Raw genomic sequence first — 17,392 nt, forward strand, 5'->3', positions numbered from 1 at the left:
AGCACAGTATTATTAACTGAACTCCAGGCTTTATTCATATTACACCAGCTGTTCCACCAATGCCTGTTTCCTCTTCCAGGATCCGATCCAGGGTAGCACATGGCACTCATTGGTTCATTCCTCTTTAATATTTATGTGCTTGGCTGCACTGGGTCTTTGTTACAGCATATGAACACTTAGCATTGAGAGCATCGAGTCTTAGCCACTGGACCACCAGAGGAGTCCCCCACGTTGCATTTCAGTTCAGTCACTCAATCATTTCTGACTCTTTCCAACCGCATGGACTGCAACACGCCAGGCCTCCCTGTCCATCACCAACTCCCAGAGCTTGCTCAAACTCATGTCCATTGACTCGGTGCTACCATCCAACCATCTCATCCTCTGTTGTCCCCTTCTCCTCCTGCCTTTAATCTTTCCCAGCATCAGGATCTTTTCACATGAGTCAGTTTTTCACATCTGGTGGCCAAAGTATTGGAGTTTCAGCTTCAGCATCAGTCCTTCCAATGAACATTCAGGACTGATTTCCTTTAGGGTTGACTAATTTGATCTCTTTGCAGTCCCAGGGACTCTCAAGAGTCTTCTCCAACACCACAGTTCAAAAGCATCAATTTTGGGTGCTAAGCTTTCTTTATGGTCCAACTCTCACATCCATACATGACTACTGGAAAAACCATAGCTTTAACTAGACAGACTTTGTCCGCCAAGTAATGTCTCTGCTTTTGAATATGCTGTCTTGGTCATAACTTTTCTTCCAAGGAGTAAGCGTCTTTTAATTTCATGACTGCAGTCACCATCTGCGGTGATTTTGGAGCCCCAAAAAATCAAGTCTGTCACTATTTCCATTGTTTCCCATCTGTTTGCCATGAAGTGATAGAACCAGATGCCATGATCTTAGTTTTTTGAATGTTGAGTTTTAAGTCAGCTTTTTTACTCTCCTCTTTCACTTTCATCAAGAGGCTCTTTAGTTCTTCTTGCTTTCTGCCATAAAGGTAGTGTCATCTGCATATCTGAGGTTAGTGATATTTCTCCTGGCAGTCTTGATTCCAGCTTGTGTTTCATCCAGCCCAGCGTTTCTCATCATGTACTCTGCATATAAGTTAAATAAGCAGGGTGACAATATACATCCTCAACATACTCCTTCCCCAGCTTGGACACAGTCTGTTGTTCCATGTCCTGTTCTGACTGTTGCTTCCTGACCTGCATACAGATTTCTCAGGAGGCAAGTAAGGTGGTCTGGTATTCCCATCTCTTGAAGAATTTTCCACAGTTTGTTGTGATCCACACAGTCAAAGGCTTTAGCATAGTCAGTGAAGCAGATACAGGTGTTTTTCCGGAATTCTCTTTCTCTTTCGATGATCCAACAAATGGTGACAATTTGATCTCTGGTTCCTCTGCCTTTTCTAAATTCAGCTTGAACATCTGGAAGTTCTCAATTCATGTACTGTTGAAATCTGACTTGGAGAAATTTGAGCAATACTTTGCTAGCGTGTGAGATGAGTGCAATTAAGTGGTGGTTTGAACATTCTTTGGCATTGCCTTTCTTTGGAATTGGAATAAAAGCTGACCTTTTCCAGTCCTGTAGGCACTGCTGAGTTTTCCAAATTTGCTGGCATATTGAGTGCAGCACTTCAAAGCATCATCTTTTAGGACTTGAAATAGCTCAGTTGGAATCCCAGCTTTGTTAGTAGTGATGCTTCCTAAGGCCCACTTGACTTCTCATTCCAGGATGTCTGGCTCTAGGTGAGTGATCACACCGTCATGGTTGTCTGGGTCATGAAGATCATTTTTGTATAGTTCTTCTGTGTATTCTTGCCACCTCTGCTTTATATCTTCTGCTTCTGTTAGGTCCATACCATTTCTGTCCTTTATTGTGCCCATCTTTGCATGAAATGCATTTATCTCTTTTATTTTTTGACAGAAGTATTTTAGTTTTATACTTTTATATACTGATGCTAACTGATATATTATCCTTTGCAGCACTCAACATTAAAGTTTTAAACCAAGCTCTTTTATCCCTCTTACTGAGTTTGAAATAAAGACACTACTATTGTCTGTTTAGACACTATTAATAAGTAACCCTTCAAAAAGTATCATGTTTTTGTGTTTTACATCTTCTTCCACAAAGGAGTTGTGGAAGTGATGTTTTTAAAGTCGAGTTCAACCAAAGGTAGGAAAAATTAGATAACAGACTGTATAATGAAGTTAAGACTAAACCTAGACCCCCAGAGTCCTGAATTATTCCATCAAAAGTAATATCTGTTAGAAATGTTGAAATGCTTTAATTCTGCTTTAGTAGGATTCTTAGAAGCGGGTTCTAACAATCACTGCATGTGTTTTTTCCCCCAACTTAAAAATGTCAGACCTACAGAGCACCACATACCTTGATTAACTTTTTATCATATTTGTTTTTCCAGAAATCTCCGTGTCTTAAATGTCACATCTGACTAGGGAAAAACAGACTACCTAAAACAGTCAGTGTCTCTGAATTAAGATAGTTCCTGGAGAGATTTATTACTCTCCAGTTAGACTTACAAAATTCTGCTATTTATGAAATGGTACATGTACAAATAGAAATCTGTCTCAACAGAAAATTACTTTCTACTCAGAATTGGTCACTTTGGAATTCCCTGGTGGTCCATGGTTTGGACTTCGTGCATCCACTGCAGGAGGCATGGGTTCAGTCCCCGGTCTGGGGATTAAGATCCTTATAGCCTTGTGGTACAGCCAAAAAAACTGACCACAACTAAATGAAATACAGTATCTTGGATCCTGGAGGAGAAAAAAAAAATCAGTGGAAAAACTGGTGACAGCTGAGTAGAGTCTAGAGTTTAGGTAACTGTAGTGTGCTGATGTCAATGTCTTAGTTTAACAAAACAGTGAGATGATGAACTCTGTACTATCTTTGCAAATTTTCTGTAAATCTAAAATTACTCCAAAATAAGAAGCTTGTGTTTTAAGGGAAAAAATTTATTGAGGAATTTCAAAGGTTAAAAATACACTCACAAGAGACTTACATCCTAATTACTTTATAAATGCCAGCTATTTACAGTGAGATTCACTGGCAGGAAAATTTTAAACCTCAGCATGTATTTGCACTGTTTAACCACTAGGTGGCAGCAAATGCCTCTGTGCACCGTGCCTAATGTGCTCGTCTTTTTTGTTTTTAAAGGCTTTGTCACAACAAACAGACTAAGGTGTACCTCCCAGAACCGCCTTTTCCTCATGCTGAGGTAAGAAAATGGAATCACTAGGTCAGAGCAAGTAAGAAATGTAGGTAAAGATATGTGGGTGGAAATAGCAGATCATTAGAATTAAGAAATGTGGAGATAAACTGATACAGCCTTCTGTTTGCCTTGTAAGGTGGCGTGAATATGCTAACTCAAGATGTGTTACTTTCTCTTCTTATTAACACCTTACATTTCCAGTATGTTGCTCAGTTCATAGTCTACTTCTGTTGCATTGACTGGGTGAGGAATTTTATTCTAGTATCTACTACTGCCTTTTTGCATAATAGATTTACTTATTGTCAAAGTCTTCCTACGAGTTGGTTGTGTCTTAGTATAAGGGCTTCCCAGGTGGCACTAGTGGTAAAGAACCCACCTGTTAGTGCAGGAGACGCCAGAGACATGGGTTCAATCCCTGAGTCAGGAAGATCCCCTGGAGAAGGAAATGGCAACCCACTCCAGTATTCTTGCCTGGAGGATCCCATGGACAGAGGAGCCTGGTGGGCTACAGTCCTTGGCGTTGCAAAGAGACATACGACTGAGCAACTAAGTTATGTTTTTTAGTATAAGATACTAAACATAGCTTATGTCCTTGGTATAAATATTTAATGATGAAAATGACAACATTTCAATTTAAAAAACAGAAAAATTCCCCCTTCTTCACAGAACCAGTCGTGTTTTTATACGGCTGTGTGTGCCCAGTTTCGTGACTACTTTTGTTTTTCACCAAACAGTAAATGATGAACCTTTCTCTGTGTGCCTCACTGTTATTGCTGCTGCCTAATATTTCATAGCACATCATATGAACGTCTTGTAGTGTTCTTGGCTTCCGTGGTGGCTCAGGTGGTAAAGAATCCGCCTGCAGTGCAGGAGACCCGAGTTCAATCCCTGGGTCAGGAAGATCCCTGGAGAAGGGAATGGCAACCCACTCCTGTATTCTTGCCTGGAGAATCCCATGGACAGAGGAACCTGGCAGGCTACAGTCCATGGGTTCACAAAAGGGTCGGACATGACTGAGCAACTAACACTTTCACACATACAGAAAGCTCACCTTTGATATTAGAAGTCAGGAGAGTGGTCATCACAGAGATAGCCGTGGGGGCGGGCAGGGCCTGGAAGCAGACAAGGGGCGTTTCTGAGGAGCTGGTGATGCTGTTTCTTGATGTGCCAATGGGAACACGGATGTTTTCGTTTTGTAAAAATGCCATCCAGTTAGGTACATCTGTGCAGGTACTTATGTATAGGGATTTCACTGACTGACTTATTATGCAATTAACTATTTGACTTGAGTAAATTGTAACAAATGTCCTGCTAATTATTTTAAATCTTACTACTGTTTTCCTACTCCCAAGGAGGGGTCTTTCATTAACTAAGACGTCAAGTGGAAGGTTTTGAGCAAGTTACTTGCAGTCCTCATACTGTCTGTTTCTGTTTTTAATTCTCTTCGCTGTACCACGTGGCACCTGGGATCTTGGTTCCCCAGCCAGGGATTGAACCTGCGCCCCCTCCTTGGAAGGCAGAGTCTTAACTGGGCCTCCAGGGAAGTCCCATGCAGCCCTCGTACTGTCTTTTGAGGGGTTGGGAGGGCAGTGCTAGGTCTTTGCTGCTGCACGGGCTTCGCTCTAGCTGCGGAGAGCGGGAGCTACTCTCTCATGGTAGGCTCCGGCTTCTCCTTGCGGTGGCTTCTCTTACTGCAGAGCACAGGCTCTATGGTGCAGGAGCTTCAGCAGTTGCGGCTCCCACACTCTAGAGCTCAGGCTCAGTAGTTGTGGCGCACGGGCTCAGTTGTCCCGTGGCCTGTGGGATCTTCCCGGATCCGGGATAGAACCCATGTCGCCTGCACTGACAGGCGGATTCTTTACCACTGAGCCACCAGGAAGGCCCCCTCATACTGTCTTAACAGCCGCCAAGGCTTTTGCAAACTCTGTCATTACTACGGTGAAACTCAGGGTAGAAATCGAATCGTGTCAGAACATTAAGTGTGGCAGAACATGCTCGGTGGTGGCTTTACACTGAAAGTGTACCTGCTTCTTCCCTAGTAACAGTTCGCCTTTGCTTAGAACTTGATCTCCAAGGGTATTACCGTGTTCTTACCCACAAGTTTGTCACGAATGACCTTTGTCCCACTCACAGCTAGGGATGGGAAAAGACCCAAGTTGCACAATCAGGGTTCCTAATACGTACTTACTGATATTAGGGCGTGATGGAATTGATAGCCAGTGTCACGTGACCAGTGTCCATGAGAAAATACACTTCTGCCTTTAGTACTGATGAAAAACTGCTTTACAGAATTCCTGCCTGCAGCTCCACTGCCTGTGTAGTTTAGACCTTAAAACAGCACAGAGATAATTCTGGATTGTCAAAAAGGTAGTAAGTCAGCTGGAAAAGTAGATATAATGGGGGAAAAAAATCAGAGCGCCTAAAAAGTGACTTATGTGCAAAGACCTACTGCTCTTCTTAGATTCCCAGTCATCTCTTTGACATGTGTGGGTACGAGAGAACTGGTCCTTTAGCCAGCCATTTATCTATTTAACTGGGGTGAGTAATGCTTTGGGCCACATAGGTTATAAAAAATGTCAGTTTTATTAGTATGTAACTAGGAAGTAAGAATGCAATGAGTGTTCCATCTTTACTATTCGTATCCCAGCCAGGCATGTGAGCCCTGATTAAGACCTCCAGGGTGGTCTTGCTAATGAAAGCAGTCTCTTAGAATTAAAGGTTAAGTCTTTCAGAGTAAAGAAAGTTGGGTTTCCCTTTGGGAATGGCCCCATTCTTGCCTCATCCTCACTGTTGGGATGGCAACAGGTGGGCTTGGAGTTGTTGCGGGCTCCCCTCGTATGCATTAGGAATGACTACAGGATCGAGAAATGTCTCACACCAATTCTTTATCCATCAGACAGCATCTCAGGGCAATGTTGTTGTTGTCATTTAGTCACTAAGTCATGTCTGAGTCTTTGAGACTTCATGGACTGTAGCCCGCCAGGTTCCTCTGTCCATGAGATTTTTCAGGCAAGAATACTGGAGTGGGTTGCCATTCCATTCTCCGGGGGATCGTCCTGACCCAGGGATCAAACCCAGGTCTTCTGCATTGCAGGCAGATTCTTTACCACTAAGCCTCTCAAAGGCAATACTAGTTGATACTGAGGGTCTCTGAAGTGTGGGTGTTTGTCATCTGACTTGTTGGTGCCAGAGTGAAGCAGTGGGGCTGGGGCAGCATGAAGAACTTCTGAGCCGTGTCACAAGAGGCCATCTGTGGTGCTCACTGTATATGGTGTTGTCTTGGGTCAGGCCTGATTGGCAGGAGAGTATTTCCAGGGGTTGTACTGAAAAGAGGACCTTTATGGTTCAGAACATCCACTTTTTGAGACAGGTTTGAAACTGTGCATGGCCTGTTCCTCACCGCAGCTCTCTGTCGGGAGGACGTCACGCCTCCCGCGCACGTTTCTGAAAGCCTTGGTCCTTGTGCTTCAGACCCCACGGTGACGTAACACAGCTCCACCTTCCCAAGCGGTGGTCCTGTGCTGGTAAACGAGGTTACTGTGTGAGGTGTTAGTTGTTGACAGAACTCAGTGATGCTCAGAGTTTGGGAAAGTTACTTGTACTTCAAAGACTTCTGGGGGACTTCTGGGCCTGGGGCTCAGAGTGTCAGGAAGCTATAAAGGAAGGGTTAGACGGAATCCAGCCAGAACAGCCTGAATGAAAGTTTCCAATAAGTATGACACTTGTAGAGCTTCCCTGGTGGTTCAGATGGTAGAGAATCTGCCTGCAATGCAGGAGACCCAGGTTTGATCCCTGGGTCAGGAAGATCCCTTGGAGAAGGGAATGGCTACTCACTCCAACATTCTTGCCTGGAGAATTCCATGCACAGAGGAACCTTGCAGGCCACAGTCCATGAGGACGCAAAGAGTCGGACACGACTGAATGACTAACACACATATAGACCAGTGTTACCCAAAGACCCATTGTTGGAGAAGGTCACATTGTAGGTTAAAAACCTGTATCCTTATCTTGTATTTTTAATGTTCTCCACTCACTCTGACATGCAGCAGTCCTTCCTTTATGGGCAGGCTAACATCTCTTCCTGTGCTTTTGACACGTGCTCTAGCTCATTCAGACCAACAAGCTGAAGCACTACCCCAGCATCCATGGAGACTTCAGCAACGACTTCAGGCAGCCGTGCGTGGTCTTCACTGGACACCCTTCCCTCCGGTTCGGGGACGTGGTCCATTTCATGGAGCTCTGGGGAAAGTCGAGTCTCAACACGGTCATCTTCACAGGTGAATCAACCAGCAAACAAAACCCTGTGCTTCCCACTGGGACCATCCCTGAATACCTGTAGGATGTTACCTACCACGTAGAGACCCCAGGAAGAATTGACAGTAAGGTGTGAATATGATACTGTTGTTGTTGTGTCCGACTCTTTGTGACCTCATGGACTACAGCACACCAGGCTTCCCTGTCCTTCACCATCTTCCGGAGCTTGCTCAGACTCATGTCTGTTGAGTCAGTGATGCCATCCAACCATCTCATCCTTTGTCACCCACTTCTCCTTCTGCCTTCAGTCTTTCTCATCATCAGAATCTTTTCCAGTGAGTCGGCTCTTTGCATCAGGAGGCCAAAGTATTAGAGCTTCAGCTTTAGCATCAGTCCTTCCAATGAATATTCAGGATTGATTTCCTTTAGGATCGACTGGTTGGATCTCCTTGCTGTTCAAGGGACTCTCAAGAGTCTTCTCCAACACCACAGTTCAAAAGCAACAATCCTTTAGATCAGTATTCTGTTGTAAATACGAAAGGATAAATCACCAGCAGGCGGAGGAGAAGAACAAACAAAGTGTCCCATTAGGTGACTGCACTGGACAGGGCTTTCATAGCTGTTTTTGTAGATTTTGTCCCCGAGACAGGTTTCTGGTCTAGAACTGCTGTTGACAGGATTTTGTAAGCTATTCAAAAACTGCAGGAATTCCAGTGATCAGTCTCACTTCACCCTTAAGGAATTACTGACTGAGATGGACCTTTCTCCTTAGGTTATAGTTTGCTCTGGCTTGGGGTTTTACTTAATCATTATCTTATCAATCAGGGTCTTCAGATAGTCTTGGGATTTGAAACTCTCATAGGCATTGAAGTAAAGAGCCTTGATATGAAATCTAGGCGGAGTTACTGTAACCTCAGCCAGGTTACTCGCCTCTGTAAGATGGGACTGTGGGTGGCTCCTCCTCAGGCAGCTCTGTGCTTTTAGTGAAATGTTATAAGGAAGGAGTTCTTACAAGGCCTGGCCCAAAAGCCTGGGGAGAAAGGACCGGTTGCCTTCTGGGAGTTTTCTAATGACTTTTAAGACATGAATGGTGGAGGAGTCTAGTTATGCCCAAAGCCTTGGGGCCAGGTGGCCCCTTCCCTGTGCTCAGCAGTGGGGCCAGCCAGAGACCACCAGGAACATCCCAGTAATCAAACAGACTTGGGTGCTGACTCTGCAGTGAGTTGGGGAGACTGCCAGGGGGAGGCGGGAGGCTTCACAGGACATGGTCAAAAGAACTTACAGGTTGGGCCTTGGGTGGGGTGATCTTGGAGATGGGCTCATTGCTCCAGCTTGGTGTCATCAGGACTGGAAGTAGTTCTCTGGTTGGACATCTTGATTCTTGTCTAGAGGGTTAGAAGAACAGAGCCAGGACAGGGTGGCATTTGCTTGTTTTGAGGTTTGGACAGGGTTGTGGTCTTGCATTCAGGCATGACTACAGAGGGCCTTGTTTCGGTCTTGATCCATGGTGGTCACCGAGCAGCCTTTTGTGACATCGGCATCGTGTGGGATGGTTTGTGTGCAGCGGGAGGACGTCGCCTGGCCTCGAGTGACGGAAGCACTCAGAGGAGCAGCTGGTAGGGGCAGCTGTGCTCCGTCCAGGCCCCCTGTTAGCCACAGGCAGAGGAAGCCAGGCTGTAAGGTTCACACCGCCCAGAGCCTCACCATTGATTGCCAGGTTCGGCTAAACAGGAAGTCATCTGGAGAAGGCTATCAGCAGTAGGACTAAGAGGGAGCTCCTGTTCTTTCTGAGGGATGTTGGCTCTGATGTGACAGTGGGCACAGTAGGACAAGGCGCAGAAGAAGTGTCACGAGACCAGAAACTTCCCTTCAGCCAGCTGAAAAGAAAGCAAGGGCTACATGACTGTCCGTACGTGTGTCACCCAGCATTTGTCTGGGTCAGGAATTTATATTTAAACTGGTGTGCTGCACTTCCAGAGCACAAGCTGTATCATTTACAGTGTCTGCTAGGTTCTGGGACACTTTTCCTGGTTGTGTGACCCCTGGGAATTGTATCCATACAGTGGATACTCAGTATCCATCAGAGAGAGATGGTCATCCCCCAGGCAGGTCAGGCTGCTTTGGGGGTTTCTGGGTTCTTCTTGGGTAGACAGGATCCACCGGAAGAGTGAGCATTTAGAAACCTGGAAGCTCTGTGCCTTCTCCAGAGTTCCCCGGGGTAAGGAGCAGTGCGTGGAAGCCGGGGGCTACGTATGGGAAGTGGTGTCCTCACGGGGCACAGGCTGTGTCAGGAACCTACAGGTCATTTTTCATGCCAGGACTAAGCCAATGCTTTTGGCCCGAGGTGGGCAGCTTTCTCAGTTAGAGTAAGCAGTCCTTGGCAGGCCAGCTCCAGTGGGGCTCCGCAGAGAACAGGCCGGCCAGTGAGGCAAGGACGGTTCCTGGGCGCTGGACAGGCACTACGGATGGGCCAGCAGCCTCAGCACAGGCGTCTTGTTGACACAGGTCACGATCCTTCTCTTTCTTCTTTGCATCCTGTCGAGTAGGAGGCGTGGGATTTGTCTCTTGCGTGGGGGTGATCTTTGAGCTCTTGCTTTGAGTGGCCTGGGCCGGACTTCTCCACTGTGAAGTCACCACTTTTGTATTAATCAGTATCTCTTGGGGGACACTTTGAGGCTGTCTATTCATCTGGTCCTCCCCAGAGGTTTATCTAATTTTCCCAGCATCTATTGATGATTCTGGTCTGAATAAATTATTCCTGCGATGGCTGCCAACGCATGACTTTTTTTTTTTTTTTTTTTTCCGATTTCATGGTTTCTTCTACATTTGTTAGTTGGCATCTTGTTGCAAAGAAGAGCTTTCTTCTCTCCCTCATTTACTTAGGTATCCCTTCATCGTCTCATCTCTCTCTGTCAGTGTTGAAAACCTCGAGTTCACACTCCTGCCTGCAGTTCCATGTCCGGCCTGCAGCGCTCGGTCCAGCCTCTCCCTCTCGGCCCAGCGATCACTCCTCTCCCCCCAGTCAGGACTCTGTCTCCTGTACCCGCAGGGCCTTTGCTGTCTTGCTGTCCATCCGCTGGGCCTTGGGCATGCCAGCCGCTTCCTCACATGGCCGCACGTCTATTGCTTTCATTTTTAACACTTACTTTCTTGGCTGCACCAGGTCTTAGTTACGACCCGGGGGATCCAGTTCCCTGACCAGGGATCAAACCCAGACACCCTGCATTGGGAGCGCGGAGTCTTAGCCACTGAACCGCCAAGGAAGCCCCCGGCGCCTTCATTTTGAATTTCCTTTCTTGCGTTCCCCTTAGAACCCGACTTCTCGTACCTGGAAGCACTGGCTCCCTACCAGCCCTTGGCCATGAAGTGCATCTACTGCCCCATTGATACACGACTGAATTTCATCCAGGTGTCGAAGCTGCTCAAAGAAGTGCAGGTACAGGGGCGGGGCAGTGGGGGCCCACTGTGCCGCTTGCTCCCGCGTCTGTGCACTCTGCTCTGCAGACGAGGGCTAATGTCCTCACCCCCGCCCCCCAGCATGCTCGGCCCAGTACCCTCCAGGTTCCAGACTAGTGGGCTTTCCACCCTGAAAGAGGTTTCTCCTCTAAAAAAAAAAAAAATCAAAAGTGGAAGGAAAAGCAAGCCTAAGCAGTGTATTATTTTTGACAAGGACCACTTGTGTCCAGTTGGGTGGTATTTGGCCGAAGTAAACACTGGCTTTCTAATTATTTTTCTCCCAAGATAATAAAAGAAGACATTTATAAAAACAAAAACCAAAAAACTCTGACGTGGTGTGTCCTCCACAACTGAGGACACGACCTGGCCATCGCCCACTGCCTAGGACCTGGGGGCCTACAGGTCCAGACCGGAGACCCAGACGGGCACAGAAAGCCACAGCTCTTCTTCGCCAGCGAGTCAGGGTGCCAGTCAGTGCTGCTGAGGGACAGAGAGGCTGCCCTCCAGGGACTGGAGACCCTTTGAGAATGGGCCCTTGGATGTCACCCTCAGAGTGGCTTAAATAGAGGGAGAAAACAAATGCACAAGACAAAGGCAGTAAACCCCTTGCTCATCACCATGGCTTTCCTGGAAACTTCCGTGCTTCCCCCCCAACACTGTGGTCACTGGTGACTTGGGTTTGAGAGGATGGGAGCTCAGCACGGCCCTGTGGTGAGCCTGGGTGGCGTCTGGGGAGGGTGAGGTCAGGACTGGGCCTGCTGCCGCCTCACGCCCTCCTTCCCCCAACCCCTCCCTCTCGATCCTCAGCCCCTCCACGTGGTCTGTCCCGAGCAGTACACCCAGCCACCCCCGGCGCAGTCCCACCGCATGGACCTCATGGTGGACTGCCAGCCGCCCGCCATGTCCTATCGGCGCGCCGAGGTCCTCGCCCTGCCCTTCAAGCGTCGGTACGAGAAGATCGAAATCATGCCGGAGGTGAGCGTTGGGCTTCCCGGGGCTTCCTCAGGTTTCCGCTTGAGCCTGGAAGACTGTCCTGGGGTGGCTTTCTTTGCAGTTTGTGTCACACATGGATGAACCAAGGTACACAGACCCTTAGCAGGTAAGCGGGAAGCGGGCTGAGCTTTTCAGCTGCCTCTTTGGCTGCAGCAAAAGTGAGCTAGCCCTTAGTGAACATCCAGAACGTCCAGCCCTTCGTGAACTCTGAGTTGCAGCATTTGGGATCTAGTTCCCTGTTTAGGGATCCAACCTGGGCTCTCTGCACTGGGAGTGCGAAGCTTCAGCTGCCGGACCACCAGGGAAGTCCCCTTCCTCCTGTTTCCAGTAATGAAGTAACAGATGTCAACACCAGGCCTGCTGGAGTGCCGCTTATAGTAAAGTTCAGTGTGTCACCCAGGGGGTCGGAGCCTGGAGAACAAATAATGCGGTTGTCAGCTCTGTCATTAGCCACCTTAGGCTTGTGGCTCTCTCGTCCTTCCTGGACCTCATTTGCCAGTGAGGCTCAGGTCTCACTGAGTTCAGCAGTAGATGGAGGACATGAAAGTGACCAAAAAGTAAGGAAAGTTTACATCCCTGCATGATCATCATTTGCATGCATTTTAGTAGAATGTAAAGATTTTATTCTGTGAAGATTTTGTCCTTTAATCCCAGTGAGTGTAGAGCCCCCAGCTGATCTGGGCCGTGGCGGTGCTGGGGCACGTGGCGCACGCCTTCCCGTGGGGATCGCAGCGGGGTACGCGGGGCCACTGTCGCCAGCAGCGGCAGCCTTGAGAACCTGTTGGAAATGCAGGTTTCTGCAACCCCACCTCAGTCCTGCTGAGGCAGAGACTCCAGGTGAGGCCCAGCCTCTGGGTCTCTGCCAGCCTCCTTGTGGGCCTGATGCCCGCTAAAATTGGAGAACCACTGGTGTCAGAAACCAGGTGTCAGTGACCAGGTGTCAGTTTCCAGTGTGAAAGGCAAAAGTAAGGCAGAATTGGGTCTCCGGAGCCCAGGTGGGATCCCTGCTCCTCACCTGAGAACCAGCGCTCTGGACAGCCTCCTTTTGTTTTTAAGGCCCCTTGGCCTTCTCAGGCCTTGATTTGTATGACCCTGTCATAAGATTCATTTTTCCATAAAAGTGTGCTTGTTCATTCTAGAAAACTTGGGAAATAAGGAAGAAAAGGATACAGACAAAAAAAAAAAGTCAATCCTAGTTTGAATACCAAACATAATTACTATTCCAATTTTTGTGCATTTGCCTTGTCTGTTCACCGTGTTGTGGGTGTGTTTGAATCATGTATCATATAATCCCTTTGTCATGTAAAGGTAAGTATATTGTGTCATTCAAGATGGTCTATCGTGAATGTCTCATCATTTCACTGTTCCTGTATTGGTGGATATTTATTATTTCTGCATTTTCAAATTGCAAATAATACTTTTAGAAACATGCTTTAACATAAATCTTTGTGTGTGGGATGTAGAGAGAGAACTAGAAGTATCATTTGGTTTTGTCTGGGAAGTACAGGTGAGAGGAAGGAGTTAAAAGTCTGTCACGGTTCTTTCGGTTTTGCTACAGCTAGTGGATGCTCATCTCTCCCCCAGATCAGCTCCCTGGTAGACCCTCCTTCTCTCTCCCTGCTTGTGCAAAGCGGAAGCCCTGTCGTCAGCCCTCAGGGGCCTCCATTAAGAGAAAACCTCTGTTTCTGGGGTGGCCAGTGAATGCGCCCTCCTTCCCAGAGATGTCTTCACTGAGTCGTCTGTGGGCTCCGGATAGATTTCCCTGTGGCTGAGCTGCCACTTCAGAGTCTCCTTGGAGATGAATTTATTCCTGGGGCCGCCCAGGGAGAGTCCCCCGCCTGCTCGGCTCCCACACTGCAGTCTGTGAACCGCCCCAGGACAGGTCTTTGGCTTTACAGGTCTGCCCGGCAGCCTGACCTTTGTCAGCGCAGCGTCAGAAGGTAAACGGTATTTGTGAATGGGCGTGGCCGAGCGCCTAGAGCGCACGGATCTCTCAGTGGGAACATTTCACACTGTTACATTCTTTTCTCTTTTTAAAATTTTGTTTATTTTTGGCTGTGCTGGGTCTTGCTGCACGGGCTCCTCTCTAGCTGCAGCGTGCCGCTCTCCCGTTGCAGTGGCTTCTCCTGTTGCGGAGCGTGGCCTCTAGGGCACGTGGGCCTGGTAGTTGCGGCGCTGGGCTCTGGAGCGCAGGCGCCATAGCTGTGCACAGGCCCAACCGCTCTGCAGCATATGGGATCTTCCCAGATCAGGGACTGGACCCGTGCGTCCTGCACTGGCAGGTGGAATCCTTACCTCTGAGCCACCAGGGAAGCCCCCACCCACCCCCCCTTTTTTTTAAGTTGAAGTACAATTGACCTGCCTTCCTCCATGTTAGTTCCTGGTGCATAATAACATGGTGATTCAGTGTATCTCTACATTACAAAATGATCACCACACTAAGTCTGTTACCATAATGGTACAGTATTATGGACTGCGTTTCCCGTAATGTACATTTCATCCCCTTGAATCAGTCTCGGTCACCTATTTGAGAAATTGGCCATTGCCTCCCTTCTGGCAACCACCTATTTGTTCTCCGTAACTGAGTTTGTTTCTTTATGTTTGTTCATTTGTTTTGCTTTTTAGGTTTCACTTGTCATAATACCCTCTGGGTCTATCCATGTTGTCACAGCAAAATTTCATTGTTTCTTTATGACTAATATCCCGTGTGTGTGTGTGTGTGGCATCTTCTTCATTCATCCATCAGAAGACACTTAGGTGGCTTCCATATCTTAGTTAGCTATAGTAAATAATGCTACCCTGAACACAGGGGTGCATGCATCTTTTCAAATTAGTGTTTTGTTTCCTTGGCGTAAATGCCCAGGAGTGGACTTGCTGGGTCATCTGGTAGTTCTGTTTTTAATTTTTTGAGGAACCGCCATACTGTTTCCATAGCACCTCCGCCAATCTCCCACCGCACCAACAGTGCGCCCGTGTTCTCCTGTCTTATATTCTCACCACCAGTTATTTGCTGTCTTTTTGACAACCACCATTCTGACAGGTATGAGGTGACACCTCGTTGTGGTGTTGATATCCACTTGCCTGATGATTAGTAACTGGCCATCTCTATGTCTTATTTGGAAAAATGCCTATTTGGGTCTTCTGCCCATTTTCAGAGTGGGTATGTGGAGTTGTAGGAGTTCCCTGTGAATTCTGGATTAGCTGGTGCATCATTTGTAAATACCTTCTCCTTTACCGTAGGCAGCCTTCTTGTTTTATTGACCGTATCCTTCATTGTGCAAAAGCTTTTTTTTTTTGATGCAGTCTCATTTATCTTTGCTCTTGAATCCCATACTTGAGGAGATACATCCAGAAATAAAATTGACAAAAGACCCGTGTTGAAGATGCCTGTGTTTTGTTCCAGGAGTTTCATGGTTTAAGGTCTTATATTTTAAGTCTTTAATCCATTTTAAGTTTGTTTTATGTGGTACAAGACTTTGCATATCGCTGTCCAGTCTTCCCAGTAACATTTATTGAAGAGACTGTCTTCCCCATTGTATCTTCTGGCTTCCTTTGTCATAAATGACCATATAAGCATGTGTTAAAAAGACTTTGAATCACTGTATTTACATTTTCATTTGTCTCCAGGTATTTTCATTTCTTCTTTGATCGCCTCAGTGGCTCATTGTAGAGTAGCACATTGCTTAGCCTCCGCACTTGTGTGAGTTCTTTTCATGTAGTTGATTTCCAGTTTCATAGCATTATGGTTGGAAAAGATACTTGATATGATTTCAGTCTTCTTAAAATCTGCTGAGACTTGTACTGTGGCCTCACGTTTGATCTCTCCTGGAGAATGTTCCACGTACACTTGGGTAGAAGGTATATTCTGCTGTTTGTGGACAGAATGTTCTCTCTCTCTATTAAGTCCATTTGGGCTAATGTATCATTTGAGGCCAGTGTTTCCGTATTGATTTTCTGTTTGGGTGATCCATTCACTGATGTAAGTGGGGCGTTAAAGGCTCCTGCTGTCATTGTACAACTTTCGGTTTCTCACTGTCCATCCCTGAGCTGGGCACGGTGGCCCAGCGTGGCCTCCTAACCCCTCACCCTGGGCAGCACGGCTGCAGCACCCTCTGCCCCCAGTTTACAGGGAACCTGACTGAAACCCCCGTCTTTGCTCCCAGCTTGCAGACTCGCTGGTGCCCATGGAGATTAAGCCTGGCATTTCCTTGGCAACCGTCTCGGCTGTGCTGCACACGAAAGATAACAAGCATGTTCTTCAGGTATCGGGGGAGGCTGGGCTGGGCTGCAAGAGGAACCTCCAGGGCCTGTGGGGACTGGAACCCTTCCTCCTGAGAAGGTGCCGACATTCCAGCCAGCTGCCAGGACAGTGCTGCCCACACCAGCAGATGGTAGAGGTCAGACTTCCTGAGGGACCAGATCTGAAGGGAAGGGCACTACTTATTTCTCTGGCTACGTGCCTTGGAGAGAGAAAAGAGAGGAGAAACAATTATTCATAGGGACGGGGCCGCCCACCATTCTAGAGCCATCACAGCTCCAGGAGCATCGGCTCCCCCAGTGGTGCTCAGGAGACAAACTCTCATTGGGTGTCCGTCCTGAGCCCGCAGGCATGAGGTGGGAGGGAAGGTAGACCCAACAGCAGACGCAGCCCCTGCCCTCGGGGGCCCCGAAGCAGTCAGGCCAAGGGCTGGGAACCGCTGTTTGGGCCCCCGTCTTCACCCTTGTGGGGACCCCCGTCAGGGCTGGGCTCTGCCACTGTCATCCCCCAGGGTTGTGTGCCCGTAGCAGCCGCTTACGGTGCTGGGCGCGGGACCAGGTCCTGACCAGCCATTGTCTTATTGAGGCCTCACAGAGTCCTCTACTATCACCACTGTAGGGGCAGTTGCTCTGCCCTTCGTTTTCTTGACGGAAGGACTGTAACCGGTCAGTCTGGCCCCACAGCCTGTGTCCTCAGCCCTGGTACCTACTGCTCCAGGCCCAGCTGCCAACGTGGGTTATTAAGAATTTACTTAGGAGCCTGGGGGGCTACAGCCCACGGGGGTCACAGAGTCGGACACGACTGAATTGAGTCAACTGAAAATTAAAAACGAATCTTGCTAAAAGGAAGGTGTCTTTGCCAGCTGAGGTGATGATTCTGTGGCTCGTTGGCTTTAGCTTGTGTGTACTGTGTGGAGATCCAGCTGGACAGCCCTGAACACAGGGCACAGCGGCACCGGGCCAGGCCCTGGCCCTCCCAGGAAGAGGGTCCCACGGGTGGCCTGCACCGACCTGGGGCTCCTAGGTGATTTCTTGACGAGACCCCTGTTTTCCTCCTGCCCAGCCTCCGCCCAGGCCCGCCCAGCCCACAGGCGGCAAGAAGCGAAAGCGGGCAAGTGACGACATTCCAGACTGCAAGGTTCTGAAGCCTCTGCTGAGTGGCTCCATCCCTGTGGACCAGTTCGTGCAGACGCTGGAGAAGGTGAGCG

At 48.0% G+C, this 17,392-nt stretch overlaps 1 protein-coding gene across 1 annotated transcript in view; it reads left to right on the plus strand.

Annotated features, from left to right (window-relative positions):
* INTS9 (integrator complex subunit 9) overlaps nucleotides 1-17,392 on the plus strand; it is a 128,470-nt gene that overhangs the window by 108,538 nt on the left and 2,540 nt on the right. The window contains exons 11-16 of the mRNA XM_061426808.1: nucleotides 3,170-3,230; nucleotides 7,330-7,501; nucleotides 10,790-10,914; nucleotides 11,742-11,909; nucleotides 16,091-16,189; nucleotides 17,248-17,385. Of these exons, the coding sequence (XP_061282792.1) occupies nucleotides 3,170-3,230; nucleotides 7,330-7,501; nucleotides 10,790-10,914; nucleotides 11,742-11,909; nucleotides 16,091-16,189; nucleotides 17,248-17,385 (763 nt within the window). The remainder of the gene's footprint in view (nucleotides 1-3,169; nucleotides 3,231-7,329; nucleotides 7,502-10,789; nucleotides 10,915-11,741; nucleotides 11,910-16,090; nucleotides 16,190-17,247; nucleotides 17,386-17,392) is intronic.

The sequence above is a fragment of the Bos javanicus genome, chromosome 8, assembly GCF_032452875.1.
Source record: "Bos javanicus breed banteng chromosome 8, ARS-OSU_banteng_1.0, whole genome shotgun sequence".
In the NCBI taxonomy this organism is placed as follows: Eukaryota; Metazoa; Chordata; class Mammalia; order Artiodactyla; family Bovidae; genus Bos; species Bos javanicus.